Raw genomic sequence first — 23,488 nt, 5'->3', positions numbered from 1 at the left:
CGATGTTTCGAAGCAGGCGAGATTGAGAGTGCCCTCCCTTGAATCTACAGACTGTATGTGTACAGCCGGAGGAGTGAAAGATGGAGAGAAATGTGGAGTGTCCGGTCTGTCAGAGGGATTTCAGACAGTCACAGATAGACATCCACGTCAATGAGTGTCTAAACACCACCACTACACCTGATAAGATAACTGACAGTCCAAAAATAACAAACAAACGCAAATCAAATGACACAAATGCATGGGGGTGTTTGAAGCCTGGCAAGTCGGAGACCAGTCCTGTGCAGAAGAAACAGAAACTAACAACAACAGGTTCGAGTCCTAGGTCAACAGGATCAAGATGGACTCTTGAACAAATCTACATTATTCTCGAAAGACGAAAACACAAATCGTAGCGAAAGGAACGCCGCAGACATTGAATGTGTAGACATTTTAAGAGACGTTGATTACAATAACAAACAGTCTAATTCAGCTGTCACTGATTGTAGTATGAAAAATAACACCTCCACGTTCAGTCCTCCTGGAAAGGAAACAATCCACTCTCATATTCCCGATAAGTCTGATCATCAAGAAAGTCATTTCTCAGGTGATGGAAATGAGAAACTCTGAAATTAAATGTCAGTATTCGTTTGACTGCCAACAGTAAGCCCTTGGCTGAACAGATGCGACCGAAGAGCCTAGATGGGTATATAGGACAAGACAAGGCGATAGGGAAGAAGAGTCTGCTACGTTCCCTGTTACAGACAGACCAGATTCCCTCCCTCATACTGTGGGGACCCCCTGGATGTGGGAAGGTGATAGAAAGAACACATATTTATACATGTTCAAAAATGGTTTAACTTATAGACAGTAAACCAATTATTAGAGTGTATGGATAAACTTTGGTGTATCACTAATGATGCATGCTGTTTCTGTGAAACCATCACTGTCATCAGAAAAATGACCAGTCATGTCTGAACACAGAGTTGTAAAGTGTTACAGATATTGATTATTTACACTTCACTTCACTAGTAATATAAATCCATGGATGTGATCAATAGTTTACAAGTTTTTTAGAAACTGTCTAGTAGCTGTGGACTATTTACCACCTCAGGGAACTTTTTTTTTCATAAAAGTGTAGCTGCATGTGAACTGTTTACCACCACAATGGTCTAATGTTTTTGAAGAAGTGCAGCTGTGCACTACGTATACTGTGACACGTACAGACTACATACTTTACAAAATTACTCCTTGTCTGTGTTATTTTGTACAGTACCTGGTCTGTGTTATTTTGTACAGTACCTGGTCTGTGTTATTTTGTACAGTACCTGGTCTGTGTTATTTTGTACAGTACCTGGTCTGTAACATTTTGTACAATACCTGGCCTGTGTCATTTTGTACAATACCTGGTCTGTAACATTTTGTACAGTACATGGTCTGTGTCATTATGTACAATACCTGGTCTGTAACATTTTGTACAGTACATGGTCTGTAACATTTTGTACAGTACCTGGTCTTTGTCATTTTGTACAGTACCTTGTCTGTAACATTTTGTACAGTACCTGGTCTGTGTCATTTTGTACAATACCTGGTCTGTAACATTTTGTACAGTACCTGGTCCGTGTCATTTTGTACAGTACCTTGTCTGTAACATTTTGTACAGTACCTGGTCTTTGTCATTTTGTACAATACCTGGTCTGTGTCGTTTTGTACAGTACCTGGTCTGTAACATTTTGTACAGTACCTGGTCTTTGTCATTTTGTACAATACCTGGTCTGTAACATTTTGTACAGTACCTGGTCTGTAACATTTTGTACAGTACCTTGTCTAACATTTTGTACAGTACCTGGTCTGTGTCATTTTGTACAATACCTGGTCTGTAACATTTTGTACAGTACCTGGTCTGTAACATTTTGTACAGTACCTTGTCTGTAACATTTTGTACAGTACATGATCTGTGACATTGTGTACAATACCTGGTCTGTAACATTTTGTACAGTACCTTGTCTAACATTTTGTACAGTACCTGGTCTGTGTCATTTTGTACAATACCTGGTCTGTAACATTTTGTACAGTACCTGGTCTGTAATATTTTGTACAGTACCTGGTCTGTAACATTTTGTACAATACCTGGTCTGTAACATTTTGTACAATACCTGGTCTGTAACATTTTGTACAATACCTGGTCTGTAACATTGTGTACAATACCTGGTCTGTAACATTGTGTACAATACCTGGTCTGTAACATTTTGTACAATACCTGGTCTGTAACATTGTGTACAATACCTGGTCTGTAACATTTTGTACAATACCTGGTCTGTGTCGTTTTGTACAGTACCTGGTCTGTAACATTGTGTACAATACCTGGTCTGTAACATTGTGTACAATACCTGGTCTGTAACATTTTGTACAATACCTGGTCTGTGTCATTTTGTACAGTACCTGGTCTGTAACATTTTGTACAGTACCTGGTCTGTGTCATTTTGTACAATACCTGGTCTGTGTCATTATGTACAGTACCTGGTATGTGTCATTTTGTACAGTACCTGGTCTGTAACATTTTGTACAGTACCTGGTCTGTGTCATTTTGTACAATACCTGGTCTGTGTCATTATGTACAGTACCTGGTCTGTGTCGTTTTGTACAGTACATGATATGTGTCATTTTGTACAGTACCTGGTATGTAACATTTTGTACAGTACATGGTCTGTGTCATTGTGTACAATACCTGGTCTGTAACATTTTGTACAATACCTGGTCTGTGTCATTATGTACAGTACCTGGTCTGTGTCATTATGTACAGTACCTGGTATGTGTCATTTTGTACAGTACCTGGTCTGTAACATTTTGTACAGTACATTGTCTGTGTCATTTTGTACAATACCTGGTCTGTGTCATTATGTACAGTACCTTGTCTGTAACATTTTGTACAATACCTGGTCTGTGTCATTATGTACAATACCTAGTCTGTGTCATTTTGTACAGTACCTGGTCTGTAACATTTTGTACAATACCTTGTCTGTGTAATTTTGTACAATACCTGGTCTCTAACATTTTGTACAGTACCTGGTCTGTAACATTTTGTACAGTACCTGGTATGTAACATTGTGTACAATTCCTGGTCTGTAACATTTTGTACAATACCTGGTCTGTGTCATTATGTACAATACCTGGTCTGTGTCATTTTGTACAGTACCTGGTCTGTAACATTTTGTACAGTACCTTGTCCGTGTCATTTTGTACAATACCTGGTCTGTGTCATTATGTACAGTACCTGGTATGTGTCATTTTGTACAGTACCTGGTATGTAACATTGTGTACAATACCTGGTCTGTAACATTTTGTACAATACGGATACCTGGTATGTAACATTTTGTACAGTACATGGTCTGTGTCATTTTGTACAGTACCTGGTCTGTAACATTGTGTACAATACCTGGTCTGTAACATTTTGTACAATACCTGGTCTGTGTCATTTTGTACAATACCTGGTCTGTAACATTTTGTACAGTACCTTGTCTGTGTCATTTTGTACAATACCTGGTCTGTGTCATTATGTACAGTACCTGGTATGTGTCATTTTGTACAGTACCTGGTCTGTAACATTTTGTACAGTACATTGTCTGTGTCATTTTGTACAATACCTGGTCTGTGTCATTTTGTACAATACCTGGTCTGTGTCATTATGTACAGTACCTGGTCTGTGTCGTTTTGTACAGTACATGATATGTGTCATTTTGTACAGTACCTGGTCTGTAACATTGTGTACAGTACATGGTCTGTGTCATTATGTACAATATCTGGTCTGTAACATTTTGTACAGTACCTGGTCTGTAACATTTTGTACAATACCTGGTCTGTAACATTTTGTACAATACCTGGTCTGTGTCATTATGTACAATACCTGGTCTGTGTTATTTTGTACAATACCTGGCCTGTGTCATTGTGTACAATACCTGGTCTGTGTCATTATGTACAATACCTGGTCTGTGTCATTATCTACAGTACCTGCAATGTGTCATTTTGTACAGTACATTGTCTGTAACATTTTGTACAGTACCTGGTCTGTAACATTTTGTACAATACCTGGCCTGTGTCATTTTGTACAGTACCTGGTCTGTAACATTTTGTACAGTACATTGTCTGTAACATTTTGTACAATACCTGGTCTGTAACATTTTGTACAATACCTGGTCTGTGTCATTTTGTACAGTACCTGGTCTGTAACATTTTGTACAGTACCTGGTCTGTGTCATTTTGTACAGTACCTTGTCTGTAACATTTTGTACAGTACCTGGCCTGTGTCATTTTGTACAATACCTGGTCTGTGTCATTATGTACAATACCTGGTCTGTGTCATTTTGTACTGTACACAGTACATGGTCTGTGTCATTTTGTACAGTACCTGGTTTGTAACATTTTGTACAGTACCTGGTCTGTGTCATTACGTACATTACCTGGTCTGTGTTATTTTGTACAGTACCTGGTTTGTAACATTTTGTACAGTACATGGTCTGTGTCATTTTGTACAATACCTGGTCTGTAACATTGTGTACAATACCTGGTCTGTAACATTTTGTACAGTACATGGTCTGTGTCATTTTGTACAGTACCTGGTCTGTAACATTTTGTACAGTATCGTGTCTGTGTCATTTTGTACAATACCTGGTCTCTAACATTTTGTACAGTACCTGGTATGTAACATTTTGTACAATACCTGGTCTGTAACATTTTGTACAATACCTGGTCTGTAACATTTTGTACAATACCTGGTCTGTAACATTTTGTACAGTACCTGGTCTGTGTCATTTTGTACAATACCTGGTCTGTAACATTTTGTACAGTACCTGGTCAGTAACATTTTGTACAGTACCTGGTCTGTAACATTTTGTACAGTACCTGGTCTGTGTCATTTTGTACAGTACCTGGTCTGTGTCATTTTGTACAATACCTGGTCAGTAACATTTTGTACAATACCTGGTCTGTAACATTTTGTACAATACCTGGTCAGTAACATTTTGTACAGTACCTGGTCTGTAACATTTTGTACAGTACCTGGTCTGTAACATTTTGTACAGTACCTGGTCTGTAACATTTTGTACAGTACCTGGTCTGTAACATTTTGTACAGTACCTGGTCTGTAACATTTTGTACAGTACCTGGTCTGTGTCATTATGTAATGTACCTTGTCTGTAACATTTTGTACAGTACCTGGTCAGTAACAAATTTATACAATACCTGGTCTTTGTAATTTTGTACAATACCTGGTCTGTGTCATTTTGTACAGTACCTAGTCTGTAACATTTTGTACAGTACCTGGTCTGTAACATTTTGTACAATACCTGGTCTGTAACATTTTGTACAGTACCTGGTCTGTGTCATTTTGTACAATACCTGGTCTGTAACATTTTGTACAGTACCTGGTCTGTAACATTTTGTACAATACCTGGTTTGTGTCATTTTGTACAGTACCTGGTCTGTAACATTTTGTACAGTACCTGGTCTGTGTCATTTTGTACAATACCTGGTCTGTAACATTTTGTACAATACCTGGTCTGTAACATTTTGTACAGTACCTGGTCTGTAACATTTTGTACAGTACCTGGTCTGTAACATTTTGTACAGTACCTGGTCTGTAACATTTTGTACAGTACCTGGTCTGTAACATTTTGTACAGTACCTGGTCTGTAACATTTTGTACAGTACCGGGTCTGTAACATTTTGTACAGTACATAGTCCGTAACATTTTGTACAATACCTGGTCTCTTACATTTTGTACAATACCTGGTCTGTGTCATTTTGTACAGTACCAGGTCTGTGTCATTTGGAACAGTACCTGGTCTGTGTCATTTTGTACGATACCTGATCTATTTGATTTAATACAATACTTGGTCTGTGAATAGCATGGTTCTAATATTTTGTAGACAACACTTGCCAAGATAATTGCACAGCAGTGTAAGTCTGGAAGTACTCTTAAATTTGTCCAAATGTCCGCAACAACATCAGGAGTCAATGATGTTAAGGAGGCAGTCAAGGTGGCGAGGAATGATCAGAGGATGCTGAGGAAAAAAACTGTTCTCTTTCTGGATGAAATCCACCGTTTCAACAAAACACAACAGGTTTATTCATATATACACTAACAGAGTGATTTATCTATTATAATTGAAGTTTGGATATTCTTATTGAGGAAGTCTTGGGTATTCTTATTGATTTGTAGAAGTCTTGGGTAATCTTAGTCATTTGTTGAAGTCTTCGGTAATCTTATCTGTTGAAGTCTTGGATATTTGTGCAAGTCTTGGATAAACTCATTGATTTGTGGAGGTCTTCAGTAATCTCATTGATTTACTTTGATTCATTAAAGTACAATTGAAGCCTCACCTTAGTTAATTATCAACAAATAAGCTAGCTGTCCACAAATAAGCCCCTGTGAACAAATAAGCCTTTCATTTTTACATACTGATCAATTTTGAAATAGTAACCAAAATAGTAGTCCACAAATACACCCTCCGAAAAAGGGAATGAGACTGATTAGAGTTTTTTCAGTTTTGCTTGGGTCTGTGTCACAGGGTACTGTTAGTCTAGACAGTTTTTTTTTGGTTAGAGTCTGTGTCACAGGGTACTGCCAGTCCAGACAGTTTGGTTAGAGTCTGTGTCACAGGGTACTACTAGTCCAGACAGTTTGGTTTGGGTCTGTGTCACAGGGCACTACTAGTCCAGACAGTTTGGTTTGGGTCTGTATCATAGGGTACTGCTAGTCCAGACAGTTTGGTTAGAGTCTGTGTCACAGGGTACTACTAGTCCAGACAGTTTGGTTTTGGTCTGTGTCACAGGGCACTGCTAGTTCAGACAGAATGCTTTGTATAACATTATTAGTTCAGATAGTCTGGTTTGTGTCTGTATTTCAGGACTCCCTTCTGCCCCATGTGGAAGATGGCACCATAATTCTGATAGGGGCTACCACAGAGAACCCATCTTTCCAGGTAAACAGCGCCCTACTGAGTCGCTGTCGTGTCATAACACTTGACAAACTGGAACCGTCAGACCTAGAGCATATCCTTACCAAGGCCGTACTTGCTGTGGGTGGAGGTATCTTAACAGAAGGGTGTGGTCCAAATGAAGGAGAGGTGTCTGAATCTGACAGGTATGGCCATCAGCTGATCAGTCTTTGGGGGAAGTGATGTGAAACCAAATCTAACATAAAAGGGTATTAGTGGGGCAGTACTTAAGAGTGACATGGCCTGTGTACCTGTTGGGAAGGAGTCAGACACATACCTGGAATACATTCTGTTTTCATACACAACAAAACTCTATCTCTGTACATGTGTTTATTCCGATATTCATAAAATCGACAAAAAAAAAATCCAAAAAATCAGGGAGTTTTCTTTTTCTTGGTGTTAACAGGAAACTTGTGTATATAGAACAGCAGGCACTGACAACTTTGTCTAATTTATGTGATGGGGATGCCAGGGCAGCCCTCAACAGTCTCCACATGGCCCTACAGTCCCGCCTCTGTCAGCACAGCAGCCAATCCAAGGACTCCTGTCAGTCAATAAGGCGACCTGTTGTGACTTCTGCAGATGTGAAGGAGGGCCTACAAAGATCACATGTCCTGTATGACCGGGCTGGGGAGGAACATTATAACTGTATATCAGCTCTGCACAAATCTATTCGTGGTTCTGATGCTACTGCTGCCCTCTATTGGCTGGCCAGAATGTTAGAAGGGGGAGAGAATCCATTGTATGTTGCACGCAGATTGATCAGAGTGGCTAGTGAAGATGTTGGTAAGCGAACATCCCTTGTATCATAAGCTTTCCTGCCTGAAAGGCAAATGAGCTTATGCCGTGGTGCGGCATCCATCTATCCATCGTCCAGTTGTAGTCTGTCTAGTATCAACTTTTCCCTTAAGTCCCAGAAACCTGGTATTGGGCCTGTAGCATACTCGGGTGAAGGGCTACCAAGTTTGTTCAAATGAATAATCTTGAACTTCATTCAAGGTGTCTGGGGTCAAATAGGCTTAAATCTTTAAACAATTAACAACTTCTTCTCATTGACCAAGAGGCCTGTAAGTTGCTTTACAAGTTTCAAAATACATCTCGCAATCCCAATTAAGCTTGGTGTGGGTTTCTTTTGTTTAAGATCACAAAATAATTCTGTTTTCAGAACTGAATAAAAAAAAGTTCAGCACCACCTACTTGTACCTACCATATGTAAAAACCCCTGGTCGGGTTACAGTAAACCAAGATATTTTTAAGTTTGCCTAATATTATGATTCTATGATATAAAATGTAACCCCAGTATAATAATGTTTTTGGGTCTGTGATCCTGATGTACATAATGTAACCCCAGTATGATATTGTTTGTAGGTCTGTGATCCTGATGTATACAATGTAACCCCAGTATGATATTGTTTGTAGGTCTGTGATCCTGATGTATATAATGTAACCCCAGTATAATAATGTTTGTAGGTCTGTGATCCTGATGTACATAATGTAACCCCAGTATGATATTGTTTGTAGGTCTGTGATCCTGATGTATACAATGTAACCCCAGTATAATAATGTTTGTAGGTCTGTGATCCTGATGTATACAATGTAACCCCAGTATAATAATGTTTGTAGGTCTGTGATCCTGATGTATACAATGTAACCCCAGTATAATAATGTTTGTAGGTCTGTGATCCTGATGTACATAATGTAACCCCAGTATGATATTGTTTGTAGGTCTGTGATCCTGATGTATACAATGTAACCCCAGTATAATAATGTTTGTAGGTCTGTGATCCTGATGTACATAATGTAACCCCAGTATGATATTGTTTGTAGGTCTGTGATCCTGATGTATACAATGTAACCCCAGTATGATATTGTTTGTAGGTCTGTGATCCTGATGTATACAATGTAACCCCAGTATAATAATGTTTGTAGGTCTGTCTGATCCTACGGCCCTGACCCAGGCTGTCTCTGCTTACCAGGCTTGCCATCTGATGGGGATGCCAGAATGTGATGTAAGTGGTATATTTATTCGTCACCGTCCTTAGTGTGTTTCCTAAACTGTAGTTTAACTATTGCATGTGCACACTATATGGTAAAGTATGTAATACAAAGGTCATTGAAACTGTTCACATATCAAAAGTGACATGTCAAATAAATCATTGGAACAATTTACTATGCGATAACTCATCTAACCTACACCAAGTAGATGAACTTGGCTTTAGTTACCATCATGTTTATATGTTATATAAAAACTGTGTGGTAACTGAAGCCTATATGTAACATCAGTATGTATCAGGTGTGGTGTACAGGTATTCCAGCTGATTCCTGTGTGTAACATCAGTATGTATCAGGTGTGGTGTACAGGTATTCCAGCTGATTCCTGTGTGTAACATCAGTATGTATCAGGTGTGGTGTACAGGTATTCCAGCTGATTCCTGTGTGAAACATCAGTATATATCAGGTGTGTATACAGGTATTCCAGCTGATTCCTGTGTGTAACATCAGTATGTATCAGGTGTGGTGTACAGGTATTCCAGCTGATTCCTGTGTGTAACATCAGTATATATCAGGTGTGTATACAGGTATTCCAGCTGATTCCTGTGTGTAACATCAGTATGTATCAGGTGTGGTGTACAGGTATTCCAGCTGATTCCTGTGTGAAACATCAGTATATATCAGGTGTGTATACAGGTATTCCAGCTGATTCCTGTGTGTAACATCAGTATGTATGAGGTGTGTATACAGGTATTCCAGCTGATTCCTGTGTGTAACATCAGTATGTATCAGGTGTGTATACAGGTATTCCAGCTGATTCCTGTGTGTAACATCAGTATGTATCAGGTGTGTATACAGGTATTCCAGCTGATTCCTGTGTGTAACATCAGTATGTATCAGGTGTGTATACAGGTATTCCAGCTGATTCCTGTATGTAACATCAGTATGTATCAGGTGTGGTGTATGAGGTACTCCAGCTGATTCCTGTGTGTAACATCAGTATGTATCAGGTGTGGTGTACAGGTATTCCAGCTGATTCCTGTGTGTAACATCAGTATGTATCAGATGTGGTGTACAGGTATTCCAGCTGATTCCTGTGTGTAACATCAGTATGTATCAGATGTGGTGTACAGGTATTCCAGCTGATTCCTGTGTGTAACATCAGTATATATCAGGTGTGTATACAGGTATTCCAGCTGATTCCTGTGTGTAACATCAGTATGTATGAGGTGTGTATACAGGTATTCCAGCTGATTCCTGTGTGTAACATCAGTATGTATGAGGTGTGTATACAGGTATTCCAGCTGATTCCTGTGTGTAACATCAGTATGTATGAGGTGTGTATACAGGTATTCCAGCTGATTCCTGTGTGTAACATCAGTATATATCAGGTGTGTATACAGGTATTCCAGCTGATTCCTGTGTGAAACATCAGTATATATCAGGTGTGTATACAGGTATTCCAGCTGATTCCTGTATGTAACATCAGTATATATCAGGTGTGTATACAGGTATTCCAGCTGATTCCTGTATGTAACATCAGTATGTATGAGGTGTGTATACAGGTATTCCAGCTGATTCCTGTGTGTAACATCAGTATGTATCAGGTGTGGTGTACAGGTATTCCAGCTGATTCCTGTGTGTAACATCAGTATGTATCAGGTGTGTATACAGGTATTCCAGCTGATTCCTGTGTGTAACATCAGTATGTATCAGGTGTGTATACAGGTATTCCAGCTGATTCCTGTGTGTAACATCAGTATGTATCAGGTGTGGTGTACAGGTATTCCAGCTGATTCCTGTGTGTAACATCAGTATGTATGAGGTGTGGTGTACAGGTATTCCAGATGATTCCTGTGTGTAACATCAGTATGTATCAGGTGTGTATACAGGTATTCCAGCTGATTCCTGTGTGTAACATCAGTATGTATGAGGTGTGTATACAGGTATTCCAGCTGATTCCTGTGTGTAACATCAGTATGTATCAGGTGTGGTGTATGAGGTACTCCAGCTGATTCCTGTGTGTAACATCAGTATGTATCAGGTGTGTATACAGGTATTCCAGCTGATTCCTGTATGTAACATCAGTATGTATCAGGTGTGTATACAGGTATTCCAGCTGATTCCTGTATGTAACATCAGTATGTATCAGGTGTGGTATACAGGTATTCCAACTGAAATACATTATGTACATAGGTATAATTTTAATGATTTATCATCATTTCTCCACAAATTTAATTTTCCACTTGAATATTTTTTTTGTTTCTATAAAGTTTTGCCATACTCTCCATTGTCTATGAAAGAATGAAACATACAGGTGGTCCAAGCCCTGTCTACACTTATATCCATGTATTGAGGATTTATACATATCTTACCATGTTTATATACAGGTGGTCCTAGCCCAGTGTACCTGTGTATTGAGGATTTATACATATCTTACCATGTTTATATACAGGTGGTCCTAGCCCAGTGTACCTAATTTATGTATTGAGGATTTATACACATCTTACCATGTTTATATACAGGTGGTCCTAGCCCAGTGTACCTATGTATTGAGGATTTATACATATCTTACCATGTTTATATACAGGTGGTCCTAGCCCAGTGTACCTGTGTATTGAGGATTTATACATATCTTACCATGTTTATATACAGGTGGTCCTAGCCCAGTGTACCTATGTATTGAGGATTTATACATATCTTACCATGTTTATATACAGGTGGTCCTAGCCCAGTGTACCTGTGTATTGAGGATTTATACATATCTTACCATGTTTATATACAGGTGGTCCTAGCCCAGTGTACCTAATTTATGTATTGAGGATTTATACATATCTTACCATGTTTATATACAGGTGGTCCTAGTCCGGTGTACCTAATTTATGTATTGAGGATTTATACATATCTTACCATATTTATATACAGGTGGTCCTAGTCCGGTGTACCTATGTATTGAGGATTTATACATATCTTACCATGTTTATATACAGGTGGTCCTAGCCCAGTATACTTATGTAATGAGGATTTATACACATCTTACCATGTTTATATACAGGTGGTCCTAGCCCAGTATACCTATGTATTGAGGATTTATACATATCTTACCATGTTTATATACAGGTGGTCCTAGCCCAGTGTACTGTGTATTGAGGATTTATACATATCTTACCATGTTTATATACAGGTGGTCCTAGCCCAGTGTACCTAATTTATGTATTGAGGATTTATACATATCTTACCATGTTTATATACAGGTGGTCCTAGTCCGGTGTACCTAATTTATGTATTGAGGATTTATACATATCTTACCATATTTATATACAGGTGGTCCTAGTCCGGTGTACCTATGTATTGAGGATTTATACATATCTTACCATGTTTATATACAGGTGGTCCTAGCCCAGTATACTTATGTATTGAGGATTTATACACATCTTACCATGTTTATATACAGGTGGTCCTAGCCCAGTATACCTATGTATTGAGGATTTATACATATCTTACCATGTTTATATACAGGTGGTCCTAGCCCAGTGTACTGTGTATTGAGGATTTATACATATCTTACCATGTTTATATACAGGTGGTCCTAGCCCAGTGTACCTGTGTATTCAGGATTTATACATATCTTACCATGTTTATATACATGTACAGATGGTCCTAGCCCTGTGTACTGTGTATTGAGGATTTATACATATCTTACCATGTTAATATACAGGTGGTCCTAGCCCTGTGTACTGTGTATTGAGGATTTATACATATCTTACCATGTTTATATACAGGTGGTCCTAGCCCAGTGTACCTGTGTATTGAGGATTTATACATATCTTACCATGTTTATATACAGGTGGTCCTAGCCCAGTGTACCTAATTTATGTATTGAGGATTTATACATATCTTACCATATTTATATACAGGTGGTCCTAGTCCGGTGTACCTATGTATTGAGGATTTATACATATCTTACCATGTTTATATACAGGTGGTCCTAGTCCGGTGTACCTATGTATTGAGGATTTATACATATCTTACCATGTTTATATACAGGTGGTCCTAGCCCAGTGTACTGTGTACCTATGCAGGGCTCCAAAATCTGTGGAAATATATAAAGCTTACAGTCAGGCTAAAACACAAGTCAAAGGTCATCAAGGTACCCAGCCTTCTGTCCCACTCCATCTAAGGAATGCTTCAACAAAACTGATGAAATCTTTAGGTGAGTAAGCTTATAATGATGTGTGTGCTATGTCCTTACAAGGGCACTGAATTACCATAAAGATTTGATGTTTGTGTTGTCTTTACAGGGGTACTGAATTACCAGTATGCTTTTAATACTTTTTGGTTAATATTTTAGCACTTGAAAACTAGTTCCTAAATCAGCAAAAATTTGCACTTCACTAAAATAACCTGCTATACATTATGTGACAATGGTATAGGCTGACTCCAATGGATTTGGTGCCTTCTATTTCATGCCTTTTGGTTCATGTCTGTAAGTTTTTTTTATACCCCCCGCAACGAAGTTAGGGGGGGTATACTGGAATCAGGTTGTCCGTCTGTCCGTCCGTCCGTCTGTAGACACAACGATGTACCGGCTACTCCTCCTAAACTACTGTTCCGATTTCAACGAAACTTCATGACAATAATCCTTATACATTGTAGATGTGCATAATCTATATCACGTCGTAATTTTTTGGTTACCATGGTAACCAGGGCACAAAACTTAGTTTTTTGGGCGAGTTTGTAGATGCAACGATGTACCGGCTACTCCTCCTAAACTTCTTATCCGATTTCAACGAAACTTCATGACAATAACCCTTATACATTGTAGATGTGCGTAATCTATATAACATCGTAATTTTTTGGTTACCATGGTAACCAGGGCACAAAACTTAGTTTTTTGGTCTACTCCTCTTATGGTTACCATGGCAACCAGGGCACAGAAGTTAGTTTTTTCATGACAATAATCCTTATACATTGTAGGTGTGCGTAATCTATATCACGTCGTAATTTTTTGGTTACCATGGTAACCAGGGAACAAAACTTAGGTTTTTTGGGCGAGTTTGACGCAACGATGTACCGGCTACTTCTCCTAAACTACTTATCTGATTTCAACGAAACTTCATGATAATAATCCTTATACATTGTAGATGTGTGTAATCTATATCACGTCGTAATTTTTATAATAAATCCCATTCACACTTTACCTTTCTCATAACCTTTTTAATATTTTCTTTGTTATAAATTGATCAATTGAAAAGATTTTCTCATGTGAAATCATTTCATAATATCATGTACAACAATTTATTCATAATATAGATAAAAAAAGAATTGGGGTAACCAAGAAAACTGAATACGAAGTGAGATTTAACTGTATATCTCGTTTATAAATGAACACATAATAACGATGGGGGTTGCAGGAGCGGGGGGTATGAGTTGGCCCTCTGGACGACAGTTCTAGTTTCTATCTGTGGCAATCGCCTTTGTGGCTTTCTGTTAATGCCAGTGACTTTTGTTTATTAGGTCACCTGAAACGAAGTCTCAGTTGACCTATTACAATCGCCTTTTGTCCGGCGTCGTGCGTCGTAAAAAAATTACATTTTCAACTTCTTCTCAATTACCAACAAGCCCAGAGACCTGATATTGGGTCTGTAGCATGCTGGGATGAAGGGCTACCAAGTTTGTTCAAATGGATGACCTTGACCTTCATTCAAGATCACAGGGGCCAAATTTGCTAAAATATATCAAAACTCAGGTGACCGTTTAGGCCCATGGGCCTCTTGTTTTGGTTGATGTCAATGGTCTGTGTGTCTTTTGATCTGTGTCAATGGACTATGTGTCACTTGATGTGTCACTGGTCTGTGTGTCATTTGATGTGTCAATAGTCTGTGTGTTGTTTAATCTATGTCAATGATCTGTGTGTCGTTTGATCTATGTCAATAGTCTGTGTCATTTGATCTGTGTCAATAGTCTGTCTCTTTTGATTTGTGTCAATGGACTGTGTGTCACTTGATGTGTCACTGGTCTGTGTGTCATTTGATGTGTCAATAGCCTGTGTGTCGTTTAATCTATGTCAATGATCTGTGTGTCGTTTGATCTATGTCAATAGTCTGTCTGTCATTTGATCTGTGTCAATAGTCTGTCTTTTGATCTGTGTCAATGGACTGTGTGTCACTTGATGTGTCACTGGTCTGTGTGTCATTTGATGTGTCAATAGTCTGTGTGTTGTTTAATCTATGTCAATGATCTGTATGTCGTTTGATCTATGTCAATAGTCTGTGTCATTTGATCTGTGTCAATAGTCTGTCTCTTTTGATTTGTGTCAATGGACTGTGTGTCACTTGATGTGTCACTGGTCTGTGTGTCATTTGATGTGTCAATAGCCTGTGTGTCGTTTAATCTATGTCAATGATCTGTGTGTCGTTTGATCTATGTCAATAGTCTGTCTGTCATTTGATCTCTGTCAATAGTCTGTCTTTTGATCGGTGTCAATGGACTGTGTGTCACTTGATGTGTCACTGGTCTGTGTGTCATTTGATATGTCAATAGTCTGTGTGTCGTTTAATCTATGTCAATGATCTGTGTGTCATTTGATCTATGTCAGTAGTCTGTGTGTCATTTGATCTGTGTCAATAGTCTGTCTCTTTTGATCTGTGTCAATGGACTGTGTGTCACTTGATGTGTCACTGGTCTGTGTGTCATTTGATGTGTCAATAGTCTGTGTGTCGTTTAATCTATGTCAATGATCTGTGTGATGTTTGATCTATGTCAATAGTATGTGTGTCATTTGATCTGTGTCAATGGTCTGTGTCTTTTGATCTGTGTCAATGGACTGTGTGTCACTGGTCGGTGTGTCACTTGATTTGTCAATGGTCTGTGTCATTTGATGTGTCAATGGTCTGTGTGTCTTGATCTATGTCAATAGTATGTGTGCCTTGTGATGTGTCAATGGTCTGTGTGTCTTTTGATCTGTGTGTCTTTTGATCAATGTCAATGGTCTGTGTGTCTTTTGATCTGTGTCAATAGTCTGTGTCTTTTGACCTATGTCAATAGTATGTGTGTTTTGTGATGTGTCAATGGTCTGTGTGTCTTTTGATCTGTGTCAATGGTCTGTGTGTCTTTTGATCTATGTCAATAGTCTGTGTGTCTTTTGATCTATGTCAATAGTATGTGTGTCTTGTGATGTGTCAATGGTCTGTGTGTCTTGTGATGTGTCAATGGTCTGTGTGTCTTTTGATCTGTGTCAATAGTCTGTGTGTCTTTTGATATATGTCAATAGTCTGTGTCTTTTGATCTATGTCAATAGTCTGTGTCGTTGATCTGTGTCAACGGTCTGTCGTTTGATCTATGTCATTAGTCTGTGTGTCTTTTTATCTGTGCCAATGGTCTTCTAGTCGATGAAAATGGGCTTCGAGCGTTAGACACCAGTGGGCTTTGTATCTTTCGGTTCACGCTAACGATATTTGTAACCGTTAATGTCAATGGTCTTTGTGCCTTAGTTTCAGGCCTAAGTCTTTGTGGTTTTGTTTTTCAACTGGGCAGATAGACATAATCATTTCGTCAAACATCTCTAACTTGCTTCTAAAACGGAATTAATTGTTGATAGCACTAGTCTACAAGGTTTCTTTTTATTGCAGGTTACGGTAAAGGTTACAAGTACAATCCTGATTATGATGACCCAGTGGAACAAGATTATCTCCCACCACAACTCAAACACATCAACTTTTTTACGTGACAATAAAAAATACATAAAAAGTAACTTTTTTGTCTTTTGTGTTTTATTGGGAGATGTCTTTTTTGTGAAACTATGGCAAACCACTATGCCATTCACTTACATGAACATACTCACCAAACTAATAACTGATCACGCAGTATGATACTAAACAGTTACAGTAAGGCACATTCGCCTTTCATCTTGGCGACCATGTATGAATCCCCGATTGAACTGGAAAAGCAATGGAGTTCACCTGTCCGACTATGTGGCCCGCCGGTTTTCTCGGGATTCTCCGACATCAACACCCCTCGCATTCTTCCATTCGGATCAACAAGAATATTAGAATAATTTGATACTCCTTGGTTTACATCATTCACTTTATTTTTATCTGCACAACTGAATTGAAGACTTTTGTCCACCTTGTGGATAGAATAAAAAGATTTGTTTGGTGTACATCAAGCCAATCTTGAGGCCTATAGCCTAACCCTTTGAATATCGAGGATGAAACGAAATAAATTGAAAATTTTGTAGTTAATTGTCGCCTCCCTTAGCGAAAAGTCCTAGAAGAATGAAACGTCTGTATGATACAGTTTAATTCATGCCGAACTTTCAATTTGTTTTTAAAAGGTTTTTCAGTACCCGAGGTTTATCATAACCTGCTTTTCACGCTTTCATTCGTTTGAATAGGGACATTATAAGAATACATGTACTTAACGTTCTTTTGAAATAAAGTATTGTAAGTGATGCTAAATCCAGTATTGTAAATTAGTAAAGTTATTAAATATGGGGGTAATGGATCTTTTCTGTCCCAAATAGGGCTTAAGAATTGTACCTGCTGCCCCTATCTCACGATCGTAAGAGACAACACATTTGGGATATGATATTTTCTCCTTGCTGAACCCTTTTCTTCTTCATAATACCCCCTTGACACTGCCTCACTTTTGGCACGTAGTTGAGCGTTCGCGGGAATTCGCCCCTTTAGGATCTGTCCCCTGTAGTTTTTTTTCTTTACCTGAATGTATTAATGATTAAGTTGCCGAGACTTGTATATTTCGACGCGGATGATTCAAATCAGTTTGTAATGATTTCTTATATCATTTCCTCAAATAGGCCAAGAAGCGAATATACGCTTATAAAAGGCCGTTGACTGCTATTGCTAATAGTTTCAAATCACAATACCAACCGTTTTGCAAATTAACATGATGATTTAGTCCACATGTTTTGGTATTCCAATAAATACAAGTGTACATATATGGTTGGTGATCCAACTCTGTCAATTAAGCAAGCCCAATATAAGTTCTGATCACACTTGGTAATCCGTAGTGTACGTGTTGTCAATGTGCTGGTCGGAAATCCATATAGAACGGAATTCAAGTAAATATTACACTATCCGTTATTGCATTATTGTGTGCAACATTAACATTGTGTAATGCGAATTGAACCTTATCATTTCCTTTATTATCATCCATGTATTCAGTGTTAAGATTGCATATTGCAGTTTGATTATTCCAGTCGTCAACATTGTCATTGCGCAATCCGGCATTCGCTAGGTCAACATTCAGTATTGCATTATCGGCATTCGCGTTCACTTTGTGATTGTTGGCGATCTCATTCTTTAGTTCCTCATTATGCAGTATGGGGGCGCTGCGGTGTTTTATGCTATTCGGAATTCATCGGACTTTGCCTCAGTAATCGAGGCATCGTTTAGAATAGCGCTGTTCGCAATTAAGTGAAGTCATTTCTCGTTTATCGATTACTTTTGCCTGAAATAACGGACTACTTGTAATTCAGACAATTTCAGTGATTTGGTGATGTTGACTTGACATAATATGACCACAGGGACATGTCTAATCTATATTAAAATAGCCAGAAATACCTAGACTATATATAAAGACAAAGTTTGCACATAAGAGAGTTACTAAATAAGGAGGGTAAAGCATTTAACATTCCAGACTAATGTTTGTATAATTATGACTCAAATATGTTGTTTTCATTTGTTACTATAAACTATAAACTAGCGTTCTAGTGTTGAACATGATACAGTCACGCTAGTATCCGCCTTCGGCCCACGTTTGCCGAAGGGTTCATTGTTGTTTCTCCAGTATGTACTGATAGTTCCCTTTGGATGGTTCTAATGTAAGAAAATCCATAGCCACCAGTTCCATGGGTTGCGTCGTGACGATATTCACCAACGGAGCTCGAAGAGTGTTCACTGGAGTCTTGGCCCTCGTACAGCGGTCGCATACTTTCACCCACTCCTCTACATCCTTGGTTATTCCAGGCCCCGTAGTAACAACAGAGTCCTATCGCGTCCTGGGTGACCTAGATCGTTATGAATGGCATGTAACACGTCACGGCGTAACTTCAGGGGTAGTACAAGCTGCTTAACAGTTTCTCCGTTGCTAACCACTTCCCGAAACATAACTCCTCTGTTCAATCGAAGACTGTCGAAACCTTTGCAGAGCGTAACAAAGTCCGTAGAAGCATTCAGAATTCTTCTAGGACGTTCGCCGCGTCTCACATAAGGCATCATCTTCCCAATAATGTTGTCCTTCTCTTGTAACCTTCTCATCTCAGCTGGTGTATAGTTACTACCCTCGACATCTGTTAAATAATCCATCAAATCTGTAGACATGCACACGGTCTCCAAATATGGCGTCGTGTTGACCATAGACTGACAAGCTGCACTAACACACTCTATCGGTATATGGCTGATCTCCTCTTCACCTCCCGTCCCAAGATCTTGACCTGGATAACGTGAGAGAGCATCAGCGTCCATGTTGGTCTTTCCTGGCTTGTACTTAATGTCGAAGTCATAAGCAGACAGGGCTGCCAACCATCGATGTCCTGTCGAATCAAGTTTCGCCTTGGAGAGGACATAGGTAAGTGGATTATTATCGGTATAGACTGTGAATCTGTGCTGGTACAGATAGTCCTTGTACTTCTCCGTAACCGCCCACTTCAGCGCCAAAAACTCCAGTTTATGGACTGGATAGTGCTGTTCTGCCTTTGTCAATCCGCGGCTGGCATATGCTATAACCCTTGTCTGTCCTGCTTGCTTCTGGTATAGCACCGCTCCTAATCCCTGCCGACTTGCATCCGTATGCAGCTCGAAGGGTAAACTATAATCTGGATATCCAAGTACAGGGGGTGTAGACAGCGCTGATTTTAGCTTGGCAAACGATTCTTCTTCATCTGATCCCCATCTCCAAGCAGATGTTGCTTTCTTAGTAGCCTTGCCCTTGGTCTCCTTAGTATGGGTTGGAGGCAGAAGATTGGTGAGGGGTCTGGCAATCGCTGCGAATCCCTGTACAAATTTCCGGTAGTATCCGGCAAATCCCAGAAATTTCCGTACTTCCTCCGGCGTAGTAGGTTTAGGCCAATCGAAAATCTTCTGGATTTTATCCGGATCTGCCTCCACACCGTTCTCTGAAACTATGTCCAACATACTTAACTCGGGTTTTGAAGAAGTTACATTTCTTTGGCGAGAGTTTCAGGTTGCATTCGCTCAATCTGGCAAATACTTGGTCCAGTCGTCGCAAGTGCTCCTCATAGGTGTCTGCGAATATTATCAAATCATCCAGATAGATGAGACAGATGCGCGGATGCATGTCACCGAGACAGTCTTCCATGAGGCGCTGATATGTAGCAGGACTGTTACTCAAATCAAACGGCAATCGGTTGAATTCCCAGAATCCCAAGGGTCCAACAGTGAATGCTGTCCTTTCCTTATGAGCTTCCTTAACCTCCACCTGGTGATACCCGGATTTCATGTCAAGCACCGAAAAATACTTTGATCCTCCCAAGCAATCCAATATTTCTTCAATGCGAGGCAAAGCGTAGGAATCCTTAATCGTGCGTTGATTAAGCTGCCTATAGTCGACACACATCCTTAAAGTTCCGTCTTTTTTCCTTACTAATACAACATTAGATGACCAGAGTGAATGTGATGGTCGTATAATCCCTGCTGAAGCCAACTGTAAATGATCTCTAACTTCGTCCAACATTCCTGGTGGTATGCGCCGATGTATTTGCTTGAATGGCACGTCGTTGTCCAAAACAATGTTGTGTTCAACCCTTGTTGAATGTCCAATATCATTGTCATGATGTGAGAATATGTCTTCATAGCTCCTTATCAGATCCACTCCTTCTGCCAGCTTAGATGGAGATAAGGGTGCTGCTGAAGAGAAGTCAAATATATCCATAATACTCCCTTTCCCAGGTTGATCTGGCGGCATGTCTTGAACGGCTACCTGGTGTAACTCGCATATGATCGCCTTGGGGTGTACAACCAAAGTCCTACTGGTAACATTGGAAAGTTGCACTTGTACTTCAGTTCCATTAATGTAGTCATACTCCACCATGCCAGGAGTCAAATCCAATAAACTCGAAACAGTAGCAAGCTTGGATGGCTGTAACATGGCACACACCCTGGGGTAGTTCATTCCCTTTTCCATTCCACACATCCTCTAATGGTCACAAAACTGTTAGGCTTCATAATTACATCTCTATCCTCGATGCACTTTACCAAACCTAATCGACTATCCTGCCGGGCCAGGTCCCGTGCTCGCATGGACATACATCTGAATGTCAAGAACCAAGATGTACTTAGATTGGAATTCTGCAGGAATCTAGTTCCGTACTGTTGTCGACATTGTTCCATAGCTACGGATAGCACGTTGGTTCCAAGTAAAATTGGCACTGATGTGTTGTAATTGCTGTCTGGCACTACAAGCAGCAAACAATCTATCGAGTCACATCCGGTTACTGTTGGTATACTCAACTGTACCTCCACGTATCCTGAGTAAGGAAACATATTTCCGTCTGCACATTTTACCCTAAGTAAAGTATTCAAAGGCATAATTGGAATATGAGCTAAATGTTTCTAGTAGAAAGCCTCAGAAACCGTAGACACCGTGGAGCCTGTGTCTAGTAGTGCTGTGGTTTGCTTACCAAAAACCTGTATCTCTGCCTCATTCGGAGATCCAACCAGTTCTCCAGGAATCTTTTTACCACTACGCCTCATGTAATGGGTCCGTGGTAGATCGCAGTCTGTAACTGACCCTACATCGCAGACTGATTGGCGTTTAAACCTTCCCATCGATGATCTATGTTAGCACGACAACCTAGTTGTAACATTGGGGCTCATTTCCTCGATACTGTGGTGGTGGAAGATTGCCCCATTGCTGGGCCTGGATATGCTGTGGTTGAACTGGGTTTAGCTGCTGTGGCTGAAAGCTCTCCTGCTGCTGGCCATGAGTATAATTGGACTGATACCAGGACTGAGATCCTTTCTTCCGGTTACTATGGGAACCTTTACCCTTGTCTGCTTTATCTCCACTCTGCTTTACTGTAGATTTTTGTTGGGTTTTCTTCATTTCCGCCATATCTGTTGTCAATTGCTGGATAAGTCCCTTCATCTCTTTCAGCTCATCTGTAGCCGCAGCCATATGCGCAACAGGTTTGACCTTATCAGCTGCCTTACCTGGAGTCGTCTCCTCTTCCCGCTGGATCAAATCCCGTTCGACTTGGCGTACTGCAATAAATGGTCTGACAGTATCATACTTGTGACCAGTAACATCTTTGATTTCTCGTCTCAACCCAGTCCAGAACATTGTACGTAGCATTCCCTCTGCATTCCGATTTGGGACATCTCCTTGTTGTACTGCCTTATTCATAATATCCTCAAGCCTGCAACTCCATGAAGACACATCCTCTCCCTCCTTCTGACGAGCACTGAAGAATTTGGCTAACAAGGTTTCCCCTTTCTCAACTGCTCCAAATATGCTGTCCATCTTGGCAACAATCTCCCCTACACTTGCCTTAGGTCCCACATTCATCGCTACCTTGCTGGCTCTACCCTTCAATGACCTTCTTAATGCTGTGGCCACCACTTCCTCTCCATGTGTTACAAACAAGGACCCCACCTCATATCGCCACACATCATAAGCTGTGTCCTTTTCCTCCCCTGAAAAAACTGAAATCCTCACCGCAGGATTAACTGTCACAGTATGGGCAGGTGCCGGCTGCACATCAGGATCCACTTTAATGGCCTTCGTCTTAATCCATTCCTTTACAGTTGCCTCACTAACCTCATCACCTGGATTAAATCCCATCTCTGCGAAGACAGCACCAAGTACTCCTAACTGATCCTGAGTGAATTCCATTATGAATGTGTAAATTCCAAGTAATAAACAAGTAAACAACAAACTTACCTGGTGAATATTACAAAGTCAAAAACTTGGATGCAACAGTCAACTATTATAGGATAAACGAAATCAAATTATGTCTGAAATCAATGGGGGAAAATCACATAAGATAAATATAACACAACACCAGCATACATCAATAATAAATATATATACAACAGCGCAACCAAATCAACTTCTGAATAAATGATCAGAACACCATCGCAGAAAAATGTTTATAAACATGACACAGAAAAACCACGTTCTTCACCGGAAGCGGTTAACGTAGGTCAAGGTCAGGATGACGTCATCACAGGATATCACTCCTACAGTTTGTAGACTTGCTTTTGTCCGGTTCATACTTCAGACAATATCGTGACTGCTGACTCCGCCTTCAGGTTTTAGTTTGGCGCCAAAATGTAACAGGGTGCTCAGGCCTGCCACAGGTTATAAAAACTCCCAAAAGTCATGGTTGGGTTACTAGTTTATTCTCCAGGAAAAACCCTGTAAAAACATACAAATACACAATGTTAAAACTACAATTCACAATACCTAATGCGCTTTACATTACGATACATTTACAACCTCTTTTTACAATTTATACATATTTTCAGAGAATATACAATTTT

At 39.7% G+C, this 23,488-nt stretch overlaps 2 protein-coding genes across 4 annotated transcripts; one reads left to right on the top strand and one right to left on the bottom strand.

Annotated features, from left to right (window-relative positions):
* Positions 1-21: 21 nt before the first annotated feature.
* Positions 22-16,716, top strand: LOC117337380 (ATPase WRNIP1-like). Of its 3 annotated transcripts, XM_033898350.1 has the most exons (7): positions 25-791; positions 5,901-6,095; positions 6,882-7,117; positions 7,378-7,757; positions 8,901-8,980; positions 13,011-13,176; positions 16,595-16,716. In XM_033898350.1, the coding sequence occupies exons 1-7, from the start codon at positions 660-662 to the stop codon at positions 16,690-16,692; spliced, it is 1,287 nt and encodes a 428-aa protein (XP_033754241.1). In that variant the 5' UTR covers positions 25-659; the 3' UTR covers positions 16,693-16,716. The 3 variants fall into 3 exon arrangements, with proteins under 3 accessions (XP_033754243.1, XP_033754242.1, XP_033754241.1); XM_033898352.1 differs by lacking the exons at positions 13,011-13,176; positions 16,595-16,716 and adding an exon at positions 12,084-12,581 and having other exon boundaries at positions 22-791; XM_033898351.1 differs by lacking the exons at positions 13,011-13,176; positions 16,595-16,716 and adding an exon at positions 11,354-11,885 and having other exon boundaries at positions 22-791.
* Positions 16,717-21,797: 5,081 nt separating this feature from the next.
* LOC117338590 lies at positions 21,798-22,838 on the bottom strand. Its single transcript, XM_033899948.1, has one exon. The coding sequence runs from the start codon at positions 22,836-22,838 to the stop codon at positions 21,798-21,800; it is 1,041 nt and encodes a 346-aa protein (XP_033755839.1).
* Positions 22,839-23,488: the final 650 nt, after the last annotated feature.

This window comes from Pecten maximus, chromosome 11, assembly GCF_902652985.1.
Source record: "Pecten maximus chromosome 11, xPecMax1.1, whole genome shotgun sequence".
Classification (NCBI taxonomy): domain Eukaryota; kingdom Metazoa; phylum Mollusca; class Bivalvia; order Pectinida; family Pectinidae; genus Pecten; species Pecten maximus.
The sequence above is the reverse complement of the archived record's forward strand: the minus strand, read 5'-3'. Positions and strand labels throughout refer to the sequence as shown.